Raw genomic sequence first — 18,738 nt, 5'->3', positions numbered from 1 at the left:
GTCTGTAGTTGCCGGTGACGGCCGATGGGGGCAGCAGAGTCAGTGTTTACAGAATTAGGAGAGTTTGCTGCACGAGCTGGCTGCTGGTAGCGTGGAGGTGAAATTAGACACTGAGAGGAGGTCGCTGTAGTAGGGTTTTTTTCCCCTCTCTAAAGTTATTAAAAGTCCCAAAGAACCAAACAAGGGCTTGTCGCGTTTATGGAAGCTAACTACACAGTCGGAGGAAACTGTTAAATGATATGAAACTGTTAAATATCGCGGGAAAAAGCTTCTGACTCGGGCTCGCTGGCTTCTGCATGGTCCCAGGCTAGCTAACAGTTAGCTGCAGCAGCTTCTCGGCTAGCGGGCTAGCGAGGTCCAGCCCAAATTTTGTTTGCCTCGAGTGGATGTGGTCACCCCCCGAGCTGTTCACGACTTTTCTCTTTGCAAGGAAAACAAGAACCAAGACTCCACACTGGCTTTGACACCGCGCGCTGTCAGGAAACCAGCAGGATGTCCACCGAGGTTGAGTGTAGCCAGGTTGACTCGGGTTTGACAGCGAGCAGCTCCAGCGGGGTGCAGGACAACAACCAAAACAAGTCAGAGGGGGCTCACCTGCACAAAGAACAAGAGGAGCCGGGGCAGAGGGGCACGGAGAAGCAGCAAGCGGACGACCACAAGCAAGAGTCGACCAAGAGCCAAGCGGACACGCATAAGAAAAGCAAAGAAAACGATAAAGAAAACGAACAGAGCGGCAACGCTGACTCGGCTGTCGAGGCGGCGAAGAAGAAAGTTGTAGAAGCCCCTCCGCCGAAAGTCAACCCGTGGACTAAAAGAACCACCGGCAGAGTGCCGGTCAACAACATCAACTCCGGCTCCCAGGAGACAGGTGAGCTGCTCCCATGTTTTACAGACGATGGGGGGGCGAAAGTGAATAATGCGGTCCGCAGCAAATGTGTCACGTTGTCGAGGCATTTCTGAACGCTTCACTGCGGAGAAACCCACCGCGAGATGACCTGCCAGCTCATCTCACGGTGGCTTTAGTCAAATGTAATTAAACAATTAGGATGTCAGCTAAGTGTTAGCAACACATTTACCCCCTCCTCCCCCCGTGCTCGGGTTGCTCATGAGCACCACGTGTTGATTGCTGACAACTGCTACTTCTGTTAGCTACCACCAGCTAGCTGTTATGTTGCTCCGATCCCCACAGGGATGTCGGTGGCAGTGGGATGGGAGTGTTTTGTTGCTTATTGGGGGGAGGTAGTAGCTCAAAACCTACTCGATTTGAGCTCAAATCGACGCTTCAGCTTCGAGCAGCTAGCTCGTCTAGCTGGCTGAGGCTAAAGCCAGCAGGCTAGCAGCTCCTGCTGCTGTAAAGGCACGTTTCGCATGTCCAATGGCCTGGCAGCCTGCGGTTCCTCCCACCGGGTCGCTGTCACTAGTGAGAGTAACACGTATGTGGACAAGGTGCTTTAACAGATGGATTTGCTGGAAGTAGAATATCTGTGTATGGTTAAAAAAATTGACATTCATTGAATTTCTGCTTTTAATTTTCTGAAATCGGAGAAAATGATCAAGGTTTAAAATAGATGAACAGGTAGAAAGACAAATTAGGGCTTAAGGTTGAGTAATACTTTTAGTTGTGTTTGGATCTTTTTAATAGTAATTATATGAGAGGATCTCCATTTGTTGTTGGGTTGTTGTTGTTTTTTTAAACGTTTTTTTTTTTTTTTTGCAAGAAATATCTAAAACAATCAGCTGCACTTAAAACATATGTTAAAAAGATGCCTGAACAGCTGGTAAAACAGATTCAGGTTTACCACACAAGGTAAACACATACACAGTTTACCTTTAATGTCCACAAAACGACTTTTGGATAACCTAGGAAATGTAGCTTTCGGTATTGTTGTAAAAAACGTGACTTTTGTAATGTTAAACAAAAATAAACTTTGTAAAATAATTGTGAACAAGGAGCTTGTTGAGATGATAAGATGAAATAGGGTTTTTAAATAAACATCAATCTGCCTGTATATTGATCGAATCTACTCAGTAGAAGTTGACTTTGGTCTCAGCATCTTTTAGAGTAGCTTTTAGTTTCATCCTAACTAATCTGGGTTTAACTTGCATCCAGCAAATATTCACGTTACATCACTTTTTCCACATTTAAAAATGGACTAAATTCATAAAAATAAAAAAAAAAACCCTCCTACAATAACTTCAAAAGTTTGTTTTTTGCAAATATATTAACGATAAACTGTGAAATGACATGTACATAAGTCTTCCCAGCTTTTTCTCATTATTTTAATGCAGCTTTGCCAGAAACGTCTTGCATATGGCATGACCAGCTGACAGAACTTTTCTTGGTCAGTTTCTTGTTTGCCAAACGTCTCCAGCTCCATCAGACGTCTATCAGCCATTTTCTAATCTCTCCTGAGATGTACAGTCAAACCCCAGCCTGGACTCTGGCCTGGCCGCCCCACGACGTTCACAGAGAGGTTCTGAACCTACTGCTGTCACCCAGCTTGATGCTGCCACTCCCGTGCTTCCCCATGGGGATGAGCCACGCCTGGTTTTCCTCCTAACAGGTTATCTGGTCTTCATGCCGGAGAGTCCAGTCTTTGTCTCACCAGACCAGAGAGTCTTGTTCCTCACAGTCTGAGTCCTTCAGGGCCCTTCCAGACGGGCCGCCATGTTGCTTTTCTAAAGAGTGGACTCTTCACCATACAGGTGGAGCTGGAGGTTCTTCTGAAGGTTCTCCCCTCTCCACAGAGGAACGGTGGAGTTCAGATAGACGGACCTTCAGGTTCTGACTGAGATTCTGAGTCCTGCTGGTTGATGCTCACTGTGACGTTGAGAGCAGCAGAGACAGGATCCACCTGAGCTCACGTTAAAGCTTCATAGCAAAGACTCTGAATACACAAGTAAACATGAGTCCTTTAGTTTGTTTAAGCCTGTCGCAATAAGAAATTAATCAGTTGATCACATGATACAGTAAAATGAGCTCAATAAGTTCCTTCCTCGGGGTATTTTTTTTGAAAGGTAATTTTGTCTAAAGCCTGTTTATTTTTGGTTTCTGTTGTGCATGATTTTTGTTTCCATTTTATTTATTGTTTTATTATTTCTGCTTTTTTTGCGTATTTAAAATCTCTTCCAATTGTAGCCTTATGTGTTCTTTTCAAAATTAAAGTTTATTGACTTTTGAGAGGGCAAAATTGCATTATTATGCTATTATCAATATGTTACATCAAAACGGTCTCAAATTAACAATATTTATGTTTATCACAATAATTACTAGGACAATTTATCCTACAGCAATTTTCTGTTTAATAAATTTGTAAAAAAAATATAAAAAAAAGTTTCCAGAAATGATGCTTCTTCTGAAAGGTCTTTTTTTCCCATGGATTTATTTTTAGATGAAGGCTCTAGTTAGTTCCTTAAAACTTGTAATTTTGTTCATATCAATTCTTAACATTTTTTTACTGTGGTAGCTTAAAAATCAAAGAAGTCATTTGACTGCTTTTATTTCTCCTCTAAATTCTTTTAATTCTACAATGAGGGACAATAATATTTTTCCAAGTATGATGAAGTTGAATTGATGCTAATCCCCCCAACCCTTCTAAAAATAATGAATTATTTCTGAATGAAAGAGTGGAGCTCCATTACCTCTCTGGAGCTGAACAAAATTAAGTTCTTTAAAAGAAGCTGAAAAGCTTTATAGGAGCACTGTACCTATAACTGGAATTAGTGCTGTTGTAAACAAATATTTTAGTAATCGAGTAAATGTCGATTATTCTTACGAGTCACAAATACGCTTATAAAAAATTTCTCTTGTGTGAGAATGTCTCACTTTCTCTCGTAATGTGTTTTCGTTTATGCATTCATCTTCAGTGAATTTCATAGATGAACTCTCACCTTGCCCAGACATTTATAGCTTTTATGTTCATGTTAGCGACGGGATTTGACACCTTTGTTCGTCACACACAGAAACACATCTACCAGCTGTCAACCATTTGTTGAGACCGGGATGTTATGAAGTACATTTTCCGGTTTGTCCGTAAAGCTACACTTACGTTAATTATCTAATGCACAGCCGCCCGCAGTGTACAGTCTATCGGCAGCGCTCTTTCCCCGCCGTTCGCTCTGAACCGCCACCAGGCAGCAGCTCCAGGAGGAGAAAAGCTGCCGTACTCCAGGCATCGCGCCAGTCATTTTAAGGACGTTTATTGGTCCCCCGAAAAACGGCAAAGACCCGGACATTATCATGAATCAATAAAATCCCCCCAGACTGAACTTGAAACCTGGACTTTATGCTGCTAACAGTTAGCTTTCGTCAACAACTCAGGCGGAAGTGAGAGCGCTGTGCCACGCAAGTTATAACCTGGCTGGAACACGGTGGATTAAATAATAAAATATAACTTAACGAAGCAGATAAATTTTTCTGGATGAATTTTAATAATCGAGGTACTCGAATCACTCGAGGAATCGTTTCAGCCTTAACTGGAATGGTTTGTTATTGTATATTTTATACATTTATCAATATTTTGCATGAACTGTAATTAATTTTTATTGATGTGTATTCTAAATCTGTCATGTATTTGACTGATTACTATTGCATAAGGTGTGTTTTTAATGATGGACATAAATAAGCTATAGCATTGTTGAAACTAGGTACACAAATGTTCACAGACTCACAAGAACAAGAAAATAATCGACAAAAAGTTAAAAGTAGACATTTTGCAGGGACTTGTCCTTTCACCAGTGTAGCTTAGAGCGCTGTAGCCTTCACCAGGTCAGCATGAATGAGGCCAGGGATGATTCAAGAAGGTAAAAGTGCTACATAAAGAAGCCTTTTTGCACATATGACTGCAAGAGGGGTTATTATGTCAAAGTTCAACATATAATTAATCGACACATTCTGTTAAAGAATCGTCTCTGTACAATGGTTCTGTTTGTGTCCCAAGATTTTCCTAAGACTGGATCCGGAGGTTTTTATTTGCATGGGGTTAATAAGGTGGACTGTGCACACCTGCTGAAAACACCATGGTGGAAGAGTATCTTAAAGAGTATCTTAAAGCTGCAGAATGTAACTTTCATCTTTTTAAAAATCATGTTGGTTTTTTATATTATCTTTTAATATATTTTATTTAATATTCTTATCTTGATATATATACTATATATTACACTGTCACCATTTTGTGACAGTGTAATATGAGACAGATAATCTGTGAAAAGATCCATCTCCTCCACCTCCTCCCTCAAAAACAACCAATCAGAGCCTGAAGAAGGGGTTTAGAGCTGTCAGTTATTCTTATGAACATGCTGCTAAATGTTCTAATGGTGGAGAAACAACTTACCGTTTATCTGTCATCATCAGTGGCCATGCTAACTAGCCATGGCATTCACTAAGTTCCAGTGTAGCAGTTGTCAAAGGGAATGGATGTGGTGATTAAGGTGTTAAGACGCGCTTCCTGGCTATAATTGGTTGTTCCTAGTTAGCGCTGGCTAACTAGGCATAGGAGCTTGTTTTTTTTTGTTTTGTTTTTTCCCCCACACATTATCTGTCCCATGCCATAGTGACAGTTTCAACAAATATGTAAAAAAAAAATCTATTTCATAAAAGTTACACACTGCAGCTTTAAAGAGCCAGTCTGAGAAAGTCAGTATCCAGATTTTCAATCTCCTGACCTAAAAATGTATCAAATCTGAAACCGAGTTTCTTGGAATTTCAACTTTAAATTGGCTACTTTCTTCTGTTTGCTTCATCAGTGAGCTCAACAATACTTTTCATTCTGATAGTTAACATTTGCCTTTGCATATGTGTGTGTTGTTTCTGCTGTAGCAGGCTCTTGGTGAAAGCGGTGGTCTCGAACCCCCTTCAGCTAAAGTTGTGAATGTGTGTCAGAGCGGAGAGGAGAGCAACCAGGGGGGGGGAAGCTAAATTTGAAGCAGCCTTCTCTGGCCTAGGCATCAGTTTACAGGGTTACTGTACATCTAGCTCTGTGGGTGGACACGCACACACACACACACAGACAGACCCAGTCAGGCATACACCCATTCACACGAAAGCCTGTGTGTGTGTGCCCAGTGTGTCTTATCAATCCAGCCATCCTCTGCTGAGCGATAGGAGCCACTCCCAGCCTGCAGAGATGCAGCCGCACGGCGTGCCACCGCTGTCTGCACTCTAATCACCCCCAACTTGCACTCCTTCACTCCCTGCGGGGGTTAAATACTTAGTTCTTCTCTATGCTCCCCAAACGGCACAGAAAGACTGTGCAAGAGTGGATGAGTTGACATTTTAACTGCGGTGTTGAGCAACCGATTTCTACTCGCATTTCTCGAGGAGCTGTAGCTTCTGTCTGCTTTGGTCTGCTCCTGCCTGCCACATTTAATGATGTCTGTTTCTATTATCCGTCATCTGTGCACAGATCAACAAAACACCCTGAAAGTGGTCCGAGCCAGCAAGCCCAGAGTGAGAAAACCCAGCAAGGTAACGCTCTGTTTTTAATTTTGGTTTTAAGTTTTCACATTTTCTGCAATACATGTCCAAATACTTTCACATAGGATCAACTTGACCATGTTTTCTAGATAAATATTGTTCCAGAAATATTCAGTAATTATCACATCATGCCTCTTTTTTTTTTACGTTAGTGTTAGATGAATACCTGTTTTAACTTGCAAATAAATTAACATTTTGATTCTTCTAAGTCCTCATATCTACATTTCCATAATTCTGACTTAAGGTGTTAAAACACACAGAGAGTGAGAAATTACCATCTGCTGCCAAACATTAACCGGTTCGAGCTGCTATCCTCTGGTTTTGTTTGCTTCTCCAACCTGTTTTTCCACTACAGAGCTTTAAGGATAATCACCATAGCATAATACCTAAATATAGATATTAAGTAGCTCTCAAATTGTCTGAATATATTTTACTAACCCTTTAGGATAATTTTGGAGTCAATGTTGGACATTTAATTTAATCTTTTGTTTATTTAGGCATGTTAGAAATCTTTAAGCATGGTTGTAGGGGCTTGCCGAAGAAAATTGTTGACAGGGAATGCAACACACGTTAGTTGTCAATCAGTGAAATGTTTATATTGTGTTATTTTTAAGTCTTCAGCCCTCAGTTTCAACTACTACATAGAAGAGGGTTTGTATTGCGGCCTGGATGTTTTGTTTCCTACGACAACGCGCCTCGCGAATCCCGTCAGCAGCCGATTTCTCATTGGAAGACTGATTCAGACGGTTTTATTAATTAAAATTTAAACATGCTAAAAAGTATAATTGTGTGTTTTCCAGTTGAAAGCCCAAATAATCACCTTGCAGTGATCATTAGTGCATTTTAGTCACATAACTGGACTCTGTTAATCTTTAAAACAACATGAGCACAACAAGATGGCGGCTTTAAAAGGACACTAGCTTTATTCAACTGCAGCAACCAAATGGAAATGGATTTATCCAGCTGTATTAATCCACAGCAACAAAACTAAAATTACATGATTATCTTAAAAATAAGTATTTTACATGTATATGTTATACCTTTTGTTTTTATTGCTTAGCTTTGTATTTTATCTGTTTCTGTCATGATCTGTGTTTTTTCTGTGTTTATTTAGAGTTTTCTGTGTCCTTAAGTCTCTTCGTTGTCCCGTCCTCCCCTTGATTGTTCCCAGGTGTGTCTCGTCTCTGTGATTACCCTCCCGTGTATTTAACTCCACCTGTGTTCTTTGTTCCTCGTCGGGTCCTCGTCAATGTCGTTGTCTGTCGTCGTCTATGTCTAGTCCAGGGGTGGGCAATCCTGGTCCTCGAGGGCCGGTGTCCTGCTACTCTTAGATGTCTCCCTTGAAACACTCTTGGATCCAACAGCTGACTCACCTCCTAAGTGCAGTCAAGTTCTCCAGAGTCCTGCTAATGACCTCATTATTTGACTCAGGTGTGTTGAAGTAGAGATACATCTAAAAGTTGCAGGAGACCGGCCCTCGAGGCCTGGAGTTGCCCACCCCTGGTCTAGTCAGTTCGTCGTCAGTGTTTCCTTGTGCCTGCTGTTCGTTGTTTTGACTGGCTTTCATCATTAAATCGTCAAATTCATCATACCTGGGTCTGCTGCCTCTGCCTCACCACCCTTCACCACACCGCTACATGACAGTTTCTAACTATTATTTTGGTTTTCATCTCTTTGTAATTGTTCAGCACTTTGTTTGAAAGCACTTTATAAATGTTATTATTATTATTATTATTATTATTATTATTGCAATTAGGGCTGCAAGTAACCACTATTTTAACAATCGATTATTGTATAGATTATACTGAGGATTAATCGATTAATCAGATTTAAAAATAATTGTGTCTTCTGCAGATTTTTCATGTAACCACATAAGCTTATTTTATGCATTAGAATACACTGGGAAAATACAAATAAACTAATAATTGAATTATTTTTTTCAATAACAAAATAGATATTTTATTGCCCAAAATGCCATAATTTTATTTATTTTTTTTCCCATTTTTTTCTCCAAAGAGTTTTTGCTGCGCTAGTGGCTCGTATTTTTTCTACAGTAGGCAGACAGGAAGGAGGGTGAGGAGAGGGGGGAAGACATGCGGCAAAGGTCGTCGGGACCTTTGTCGCGACGAACCCGCGACGTCCGCGTCGAAGACTAAGGCCTCCAAACGTGGGACGTGCTAACCCCCTGTGCCACCACAGCACGCCCCAAAATGCAATAATTAAAACATTACTTTAGTGTTTACTTGATCATTTGTAGCATCTGCGGAACATTATCACAGACAAGTCGTTTTGTGTTTTTTTTTTTTTAAATCAAAATGCAAAACGTGTATAATTTTGTACAGGTTTGCCTTAATTATTACTGCTGAGTAAGTTGTTCTTTCAGTAAATGTCCTTTGTTTTGGTGCCTGTATACCCCGGGAAACGATTTATAGATGACTAAATTGTTGACGATTATTTTTAATAACCGATTAATCACGATTAATTTGTTATACACTGCAGTTGGTATTGTTTCAAACCCACATATCACTAAAATCTCTATTCTGCGAATCTTTGGATTAGGCCTAGAATATTGAGCTGGATCAATAACTATTGGTTGAAAGTCACAGAAACCTTGAGGAAATCTTTTCTTCATCTTTGTTTCCTCTCTATCCAGATCCACTGTAAACGCCGACTGTCTTTTCAGATGCCATGAGACTGAAGGATTTTTTCCCCCTCTTTCCACACACAGTAAAGTCCAGCTGCACTCTGTGTTCGTTTAACCTTGATCTACTATCAGCTTGCCCAAATTGACAGGACCCACAGTGACTGGATGAGTCTCCGTCTGTTTGTCGTTGTTTGTGTTTCCTCTGCAGAAAGAGCAGAGGAAGCACAAAGTCCAGCCTCCCAGCTGGACTCTACCTGTCCCAACACGCAGTTTTACATGTTAGAATAAATGCCTCATCTAAACACTCATATTATGTTGTTTTTGTTTTCACAGTCCAGTGACTTCAGTGATATCACAAACTGGCCCACACCTGGAGAACTCGCTAAAGAGGTATGGCATATTGTGTGTATATGTGTGCGAAAGTGTTTTTTTAATTGTTCCTACACATTCTTCAAAAGTAGCAAGTTTGGTTTAGTTGCTTCTACAGGTTTGGATAAGTGTTAAAAAAACAGGGATGTTCCAGACTTTACTTCTTGTCCAATTACTTTAAAAAAAGGAAGTGTTTTACATTAATTTATATTTAATTAGTTTAACTGTTTTAGTTTTTGAGGTACTGAGACAAGTGCAAATGTTTGACCCTGTTAGCCTCTTGAATCATGATTGGGTTCCTGATTTGAGATTTACAAAGAGTTTTCAGTAAGGAGTCAAAGATCCAAGCTTTATGGTCAGTAACCAATGAAAATATTAGCCAATTTTGCTTTTTCTTTAAGAAATATAAGAAAATGTAAAAATCCATTCAGATTGTTTGTTTTTTCTGGCTGTCCTCAAATGACTGGTCATTTAATATTTAGATTAGGGCGCAAATGTGATGTCATGCCATCTGTTTGGGGGAACAGCTGCTCTAATTCGAGGTTTTAATAAGTCAAAACGTGGCACAGTTATCACTTTAGTCAGTCATTAGCAATTGTGTTAATTGCTAATTGTGTAATTTCAAACCGCAGTTATTGTTGTGTTCCCCAGAAAATGTTACATAACGTAGCAAAGCATAACTTTAGATTTCCAAAGATTTAAAACGCTGGCATATTCCATGGCTGAGCTTGAGAGCTTAAAAGGATAAAACATAACAATGCTTATAACCTTCCTGTTACCTGCTGAAAGTTTAGCTCTCTCTCGCCTTTTTGCAAGATTAAAAAAACCGCCAACGTGTTTTGAAATGGTTTTATTTTAAATAGCTTCCTACAGTGAAATAATCCTACTGTGATTATTATCCCTAATTATTGGTAGGAAGGAAGAACCTCCTCTTTCTGGAAATGTATTTATTTTTTATCTGATTATTGTATCAAAAGCGAGTGAGAATAGACAATATGTGAAAGCGTAAATAAACGCAGGCGTCTCTGATTCAGCAGCAGCAAACTGTCCTTGGCAACAACGGGAAGAAGCCTTCCTCCCGCAGAGAAAGGGACAAGAGAAGAGAGCGACCGGACAGGAAATCAGAGAGCAGCCATGATGGAGGGGAGAGCAAGGAGAACCAGGAAGCTCATGTGGATCCAATGGAGGAACCGTGTAAAGAAGAAGAACCAAAACCAGGACAGGACTCAAAGAGCTCCAGCCTGAAGAAGAGAGGAGGTGAGGGTGAGTTTTTCTTTCTTTCTTTATCTTTGTGACGCATGCAAATGCTGCCGAAACGTTGAGCTAAATAAGGCTGCTGATGGCTGTAAATGTACAAGTTTTACATTAAATGTATGAATTTGTTTAGATTCACATTCTGTTTCCCAACTGAGGAAAAGCTTTATTATATTGTAGATGCTGTCAAGAGCCTTTAAGATTTAAAGATGCACGTTTGGTTTAATTTGTGACCATGGGGTTTTTTCCTGTATAAAAAGGCATGTTAATAACCGTAATGATCTCTGTTTGTAATTACTGATTGGTGGAGATTGGTGCATGCTCTGCTTTAATAATCATACCTTTTTTCATTTCTTTTTACTCGTCTCTCATCTTTAGACGTCAAAGCAGAATTAATTAAAGGCGCTCGCCTTTTGACTGCAATGCTTTAAATGTGTTTAAAACGAGAACATAACATGATCTCTGTTGATGGAAGTGCATTAAATTTGTGAATGTCTATACAGGTAGGAAGTCACTTAAGGATCTTTTACTATGAAAGATTATTACGTTTACAAAATTGTGTAGTTAATTTAAAGAAACCTTCTACAACAACATATTATGATCATTGTAGATAAACAGAGAAAAAAGGAGTACATTTTTGACAAAAATACTCAAACTTTGAGATTAATCTAAGAAAATGTCTAGGAAAAAAACCTGAAAATTTTCTGAGCTGCCAATTTTTGGAGCAAAGAAATGTTATTTATTTATTTTTTTTAAACAAAAATTTCAGAGCTTTTTGGCCTTTTTTCTGTCTAAAGGGCCCCAATATTAATCCATTTCAATAATGAAAAAAAACATCAATTGAGAGTATTTACATTTATTTAGCATTTGATCTACTCTCCAGTCATTTTGAGTTATTGAGTTATTAACCAATTAATCGGATAAAAAATTACCACATACTGCGGATCTTTCATTTAGCCACTTGTGCTTTTTTACAATATTAGAAATACATAAAAAGATGAAAAAATCGACTAATTTCATTGTCTAAAATTTAATAACAGCATTTTTTTGTGAATGTTTGATTGTTTGTAGGAAAAGTTTAAGGAAATCCTCCTAATATCGACATGTAATAAATGGATAGCAAAGTTAGCTTAATAGATTTGTTTCTTTTCCACAATTTGAACCAAGTGAAACTAAAACTTGATTTAGTAAAAGATATTTACAGACAAAAGTTAATATACAGTATATACTGTATACATATATATATATATATATATATATATATATATATATATATATATATATATATTTTTTTTTAATCTTAAATTCAAAATGTGTATATTTTTGTACATTTCTTTGGGTTAATTACTTCTGAGTGTGTTGTTCTTTTAGCAAATAGGCTGTTTTTGCTGAAATTAATTGATAACTAAGTTAGTCTACAATTATTACATTAATTGATTCATCACAATTAATTGTTTTAGCCCTAATAGTACAGCAATGAACACACAACCAATTCCCCATTATGAATAACTGTCACTTTCATATTATGCAAGTTGATCTGTCGTGAAAACCCAGTGCGCTTTCACAGCGTAATGTTGAACCAAAGGGGCGTGGCTTAGAGACGAGCAGCGTTGTGGAGGATGTCTGCAGACGAGGATCTGTGACTCCTGCTGCTGTCTTTGCTTTGTATCACAACTGTAACCTAAGACTCATCAGGATATCATTCTCTGTGAGGCCGCGCTGCTGTTGCATCAAAATGATGTCACGACGTAGATTCATATTTCTCTGTGGAGGAACAAACATTTTTTCATGGAGTGTTTTTTTTTTAAAATACATTTGTTAGGGAAGTTGCTTGAACAAGTTTGTTTTTATTCCCCATGACCTATAAAATCTGCAGTATGTAACTTTTATTTTAAAAAAACAACATGTTTTCTTTTTAACATATTTGTTCAAATTATCATTATGCCATGACAATATTACATAAGACGGATAATCCGTGAAAAAAACTGTAGCTCCTCTGCCTTCTCCTCGTGTACGCTGCTATGCTACAGCTACTTCACCACAACATAGCCTACCACAAATGCTAAAGCTAGTTGGCATGACCACCGTTGACAATTTTCCTGGAAAGGTGAGTTGTTTTTCCACGTTTGGAATATTTAGTAGTATACACTAGGTTGATTCACAGCACCAAGACTGTCCTCCAGGCTCTGATTGGTTGTTTTTGACTGGGAGAGGTGCATTTCTTCAGCAATAGTAGGTCAGGGAGAAGGTAGATTTTCTTTTTTTTTTTCTTTTTTTGACACAGATTATCGGTCTTATATTAAACTGTCACAACATGGTGACAGTTTTAACGAATATAAAAAAAACAGATTAAAAAAAAAAAAAGTTAAAAAGTTACACACTGCAGCTTTAATTTCCCTAATTTCATGAATGTTTATATGAATGTTTATATTCCACCCTTTCTATAAAGAAAGTGTGGACATCTGACACTTAGAACTCAGTAGAAGTTTTTTCTCTTCAAGCTACGTATTTTTCTTTCTATTCCGTTCGGCCACAACTCTTGAAGCTCTTGTTTCCGGTATGCAATCACGGCTAGGTAACAAACGTAAGTGGGTTTCTCTGCCGCTGGAGGAAGTTTCCCGGGACGATGCCGACAAGACATCCGGCGGGTTCCCAGCCCAGTCAGACACTTCGCCCATCAGCGACTCGTCCGACCCCATGTCGCCCAATCAAAGGGTTCATGATAACAGAGCGCATTATGACAGCCGGAGTAAGTGGCCAGGAACTAATTTCTATTTTTTTCCCTTTTCCCCTGCCTCTGTTTGCTTTTTCACTGTGCAGCTTTCTGCTCTTTACCCCCTGACACAGCTGTGTGTTTACTCACCACCTTTTTCCCCAACCGCTGCATGTGTTTACACCGATCTCTTTTCCATTACGCATGGCTGAATGACAGCATGACCTCAGAGTTATTTCATTTTTGCATGTGTTTTTATTTTTTCTTTCAATAAAGTAAAAATGTAATTTGTGAGAGTGGAAAGATTTGTAGGATGATTTTTAAAGATTTAAATTAAACATGCAGTTGGTTGTGAACAAAAGATTTTATCATGAGAGGATACATCTTTGACAAGCTGCAGTAGTTTAGCAGTGCCTCGTGAAAGTATTCACACCCCTTGTTTTTGTTTTTATATTTTATTATGTTAAGACGACAGATTACAGTGTGTTTAATTAGGGTTTTATGTGTCAGACCAACACAAAGTACAGCACAGCTAAATCATCGACAACTATTAGAAGTAATGCAAATGCAGCTTTATTTAACAGTTTCTTTCTTGGAGCAATTTTATTTTGTATTTTTCTTTATCCAACACAACACATTTCAACAACAAATGACCTCCAAAAATCCCAAAGTAAATAAAAACATGGCAAGTAACAAAATAAATACAACAAACTAAACTTATGTAAATAAATGTAAATATTTACTCAATTTCAAGCTTGTAACATTGTAAGGAACAGATCTAACATCTGGATGAAGGTGATCTGGTCAGGTAGTTTTTGGACTTTCTGGCCCATTTTACAAAATTTTGTGTGGTGGAAAAACACCACACACTGAACATACCATCTTCACAGTGGCCCAGTCAAAGTCCAGACCTAAATCCTTTGGTGAATCTTGGCAGGATTTCAAAACTGATGTTTGTAGACACTCTCCATCTTATCTGGCAGACCTTGAACTAAAGAAGAATGGGCAAAAGTCTATAGATGTCCAAAGCTGTTAGGCTATGTTCACAATCCAAAGCCGATTTTTATTAAATTTTTTTGTCCATATCCGTTCCCTTCACGGCAGTCTGAACGGCCCAATTCCAATCTTTTCACCCCTTAAAACTCGAATTTGTGCCCCTTCCACATGTGGCACTAAATCACAGCCGATAGTTTTCAAAGTCTGAACAGTCATGATACTTTTTTTTTAATAAAGGTTTTGTTGGCTCTAGTTTATTTGAAAGTAGTTAGACAAGAAAGAGGGTAATGAGAGCGGGGGAAGACATGCGGCAAATGTCGCCAGGCCGGGAGTCGAACCTGCGACCACCGGCACGGGGACCAAGACCTCAATACGTGGGTCGTGCCTTGCCCCTGCGCCACCACAGCTCCCCTGATCATGATACATTTTAGACGACGTTTACATCATTGATGTGAGACGTGCATCATAATTCTGCACCAGATTTATTGTAAATCAGGAAGTAAATAATGGCTGAAAATTATAATTATAAAAATTCTGAACTCATGGAAAAAGTCTGTCAGTGCATCACATCACAGTCCCACCACTCTAAGCTCTGACTACTCATCCAAACAGAAGCTCAGTCTCTGCTCCACTGAAGGCTGTTGCTATTAGCGGCGTTTTCCTTCGTGTTGTCATAATCTTGTGGCGATACTGTCAGCTCCCGCAACCGAATAAACTGTAAAACTGATCCATTGACGGCGCCATTCATTATTACAAAAACGGAGCGCTGCTGTGCGACCTCTACGTTTTTCTTCTGCGTTTGCACGTCGCTTTGGAGTCGACACAGAAGTCTATTTGCGATTACATTTAATTAGTAGCATGGACAACCATGAAAAAAAAATCTGACTTCAACCAAACATCTGAATTCATCAAGACCTGCTGTGTGAACGTTGCCATAGAGACATGAAGTGGGCATGGAAAGTATTCAGACCCCTTTAAATGTTTGATATTCCAGTTTTGTTTTTTGTTTTTTTTATAAATTAGCAAAAAAATAATAAAAAAATTTTTTACATCTCAGTGTTTTTTTCTGTCGAGATGGGATGCTGAGTGTACATTCATGAGAAATAATATGAACTTTCTTTAATTTTAGTAAATGGCTGCAATGAAACAGAGTGAAAAGTTTGAAACGGTCTGAATACTTTCCATCCTCACTGTATCCTCAAAGCCCAGCAGCTACAAATGCACATCGCACTTTTCACGTTACTTGTAAAGAATTTTGAAAACCGTGCATCATTTTGCCCTGTTTATGTATGAACGGTCCTAATTACATGAATCCTTTCAACGTTAGAAGCACACTCCGGTTTGTGTCGGTCTGTCCCATAAAATCCCAGTCAAATACACTAGTTACAAATACATTTCTAGTTGCAATAATTGTAGGAGTATGAAGACTTTCACAAGATGTTTATTTCTGACTTTTTATTAGGGCTGCACAACATATCACAACACTACTGTATTAATACTGCCAACGTCTTCAGCAGATGCTGGTGTCCAGGGAGTGTTGGAAGCAATAAATGAGGCAGAATGTGGATTTATGCCAGTTAAAACCGCTACCATTTCAAGATGTCCTAATATTGTGCAGCCCTACGTTTTTATCTTTGTGTTGATCTATGAAGTTTATTCAGTTGGCTGAGGAACTTGTATGAAACGAAGTCAGGAGAATGTGTGTCCTCTTAAACAGGTTGGAGAGCCGAGCCGCGGGACCACGGAGACGACACCGGCAGCATTCGGAGCGACGGAGGGACTGGGCGCGGAGGAATACGAGGCAGGGGGAAAGGTCGCGGGCGTGGCAGAGGTCGCGGACGAGGTGGGCATTACTCTTCACGCTATTTGTGCACTGATTACAGTTTTCTGGCCGATTACTGATCTTTAAAAAGATCTATCCAAGAGACTGCCGATTTAAAAAATAAAAAATTCTGTCTGAAAAGTTGATAAGCTGATGATAGCGTTGTGACTGTTGTTAACTGTGCAAGTTTAGGCGTTAATCAAGATTTCCAAGCTCCCAAAAATAAGGAAATTGAGGCTGATTTACTCATCCACAAGGCCTGTCATGATAACAAATTTTGCTGGACGATAAATTGTCCCAGAACTTATTGCGACAAATGATAATATTGTGATTTTGAGATAATTATCAAGCAATATAATGTTAAAGGCATAATAATACAAGGAAACACTCTCAAAGATCAATAAACTTTCAATTCTATTACAAATTTAACACTGGAACTGGAAAACACTTTAAACATTCTGTTCTGGGTAGAAAGAGAGAAAGAAAAGAGAAAAACAAAGAATTACACAAATGGAAATTATTGAGCTCGTTTTAATTTATCATGCGATTAATTGATTTATTGCTAATTGCTAATTTATCGGTCCACCTCTCCTTCATACCAAAAAATCCTGGTTTAGTTGACCTCATTATTTTCAGTCTGAAATGTAGGAAATCAATTGCTTAAGTTTCTCTTTTCAAACGTCTCGTCTTTCTGTTGTGAACATGGTTCTGAGTGGCTTATTTGCACTTTCCTTGCTTCTTCAGGTCGGTACGAATACTCTCTGAACTACAGAGACGCTCGCTCATCTGACGGCTCCGGTCAGGTGCCCACAGAGTTCGGTACCAACATGGTTTACTACTACGACGACGGCAACAAGGTCCAAATGTATACAGTGGACGAAAAGCTTCTCAAAGAATACATCAAGCGGCAAATGTAAGTGTTTTACAGCTTTCTGAGACCTGAAAATTTAGGTTGTATAATAATGAATAACACAAAGTTATGCATTATTGTAAAGTAGAAGGAAAAGGGCACCAACATCAATCCTGCAGATATGCAGCAGAATCCTTTGAGAGGACCAGAGTTAGTCATATGCTGGACAAAGATGACCTTTATGGAAGAGTGGGGGGAAAAAAGAAAGGCATTATTAATAGAAAGCTCTAAGAAAACCATGGAGGGAACACCGCAAACATGTGGTCGTCTGGTCACATGAGAACAAAAGTTGTCGACGTTTTGTGCGGAAGAAAGCCAAGAAAGAGTGGCAGTAAGGGAGACGGCTAAAACAAGGAGGACAGTGATTCCTGAAGACTGGGGCTGGTTTAGACCAGCTCATACCCATGTGTCAAAATGTCCCAGTTCAAGTCCAGACTTAAAGTCAATTGTGAAACGGTGCCAAGGCTTAAAATCGGAGGTTCAAAGAAGTTCTGATCTGACTGAGTTTGAGCTGTTTTAGGAAAAACAACGGGGTCAACAATGCTTGGTAGAACTTGTAGACACCAAAGGACTTGCAGCTGGAATTTCAATTAAAAGGAGCTTCAGCAATTTATACATACAAACCCACAGCAAATGTTTCAGAGTTTAATTAAAAAAGGAAAATAATCCACAATCTTTCATTTACGTTCTTTGTGTTGCTGTAGGACATAAATAAAAAATCCTCAAAGGTTATTTTGTTGAAAGATGTCATAACTTGATTTTTGTGTGTGTCATATTCAATAAATTAGAATATTACTGAGGGATTTATTTATTTCAGTAATGCAGTTCTGAATTCAAGTGAATCACAGATCACAGATTATTACACACAGGCTGTTTTATAGCCTTCATCTTGTTAATTATAATGATTTCGTTGATGATTTTGTTATTAAATGTTGTGAAAGCACAACATTTAATAGAATATAACATCAGACCAATAAAAAATATTTTTAATACAGAAATTACAGTACAGACCAAAAGTTTGGACACGCCTTTTAATTCAATGAGTTTCCTTTATTTTCATGACTATTGACATTGTAGATTCACACTGAAGGCATCAAAACTATGAATAACATGTGGAAATATGCACTAAACAAAAAAGTGTAAAACAACTGAAAATAGCCCTTATATTCTAGTTTCTTCAAAGTAGCAACCTTTTGCTGTGATTACTGCTTTGCACACACTCTGCATTTTCTTGATGAGCTTCAAGAGGTCGTCACCTGAAATGGTTTTCACTTCATAGGTCAACCTGCCCTGTCAGGTTAATAAGTGGGATTTCTTGCCTTATAAATTGTCATGAAAATAAAGAAAACCCATTGAATTAGAAGGTGTGTCCAAACTTTTGGTCTGTACTGTATGTTGAAAGATCATTTTCAAAAGGTACATTTAATCTGGCAAACAACATCTAATAATTTATTGCATATGACTTTATATTATATTGAGCATACTGTTAAAGGGCCTTCAGACATGCAAGAGTTCAACTTGCAGTCATTACATCCGAGGCCAGGCTCTGTAGAAC

At 38.7% G+C, this 18,738-nt stretch overlaps 1 protein-coding gene across 8 annotated transcripts in view; it reads left to right on the top strand.

Annotated features, from left to right (window-relative positions):
- Nucleotides 1-66: 66 nt before the first annotated feature.
- Nucleotides 67-18,738, top strand: part of larp1b (La ribonucleoprotein 1B) — a 36,107-nt gene continuing 17,435 nt past the window's right edge. For 3 of the 8 annotated variants that reach the window (XM_028000583.1, XM_028000579.1, XM_028000578.1), the window contains exons 1-7: nt 67-868; nt 6,405-6,466; nt 9,453-9,509; nt 10,508-10,751; nt 13,318-13,491; nt 16,169-16,294; nt 17,018-17,186. In XM_028000583.1, coding sequence (XP_027856384.1) covers nt 493-868; nt 6,405-6,466; nt 9,453-9,509; nt 10,508-10,751; nt 13,318-13,491; nt 16,169-16,294; nt 17,018-17,186 — 1,208 coding nt within the window. In that variant the 5' untranslated portion in view covers nt 67-492. The remainder of the gene's footprint in view (nt 869-6,404; nt 6,467-9,452; nt 9,510-10,507; nt 10,752-13,317; nt 13,492-16,168; nt 16,295-17,017; nt 17,187-18,738) is intronic. The other 5 variants (XM_028000582.1, XM_028000581.1, XM_028000580.1 and 2 more) reach the window with 5 other exon arrangements.

This window comes from Xiphophorus couchianus, chromosome 19 (genome assembly GCF_001444195.1).
Source record: "Xiphophorus couchianus chromosome 19, X_couchianus-1.0, whole genome shotgun sequence".
In the NCBI taxonomy this organism is placed as follows: Eukaryota; Metazoa; Chordata; class Actinopteri; order Cyprinodontiformes; family Poeciliidae; genus Xiphophorus; species Xiphophorus couchianus.
This window is presented reverse-complemented; position numbering and strand designations above follow the sequence as displayed.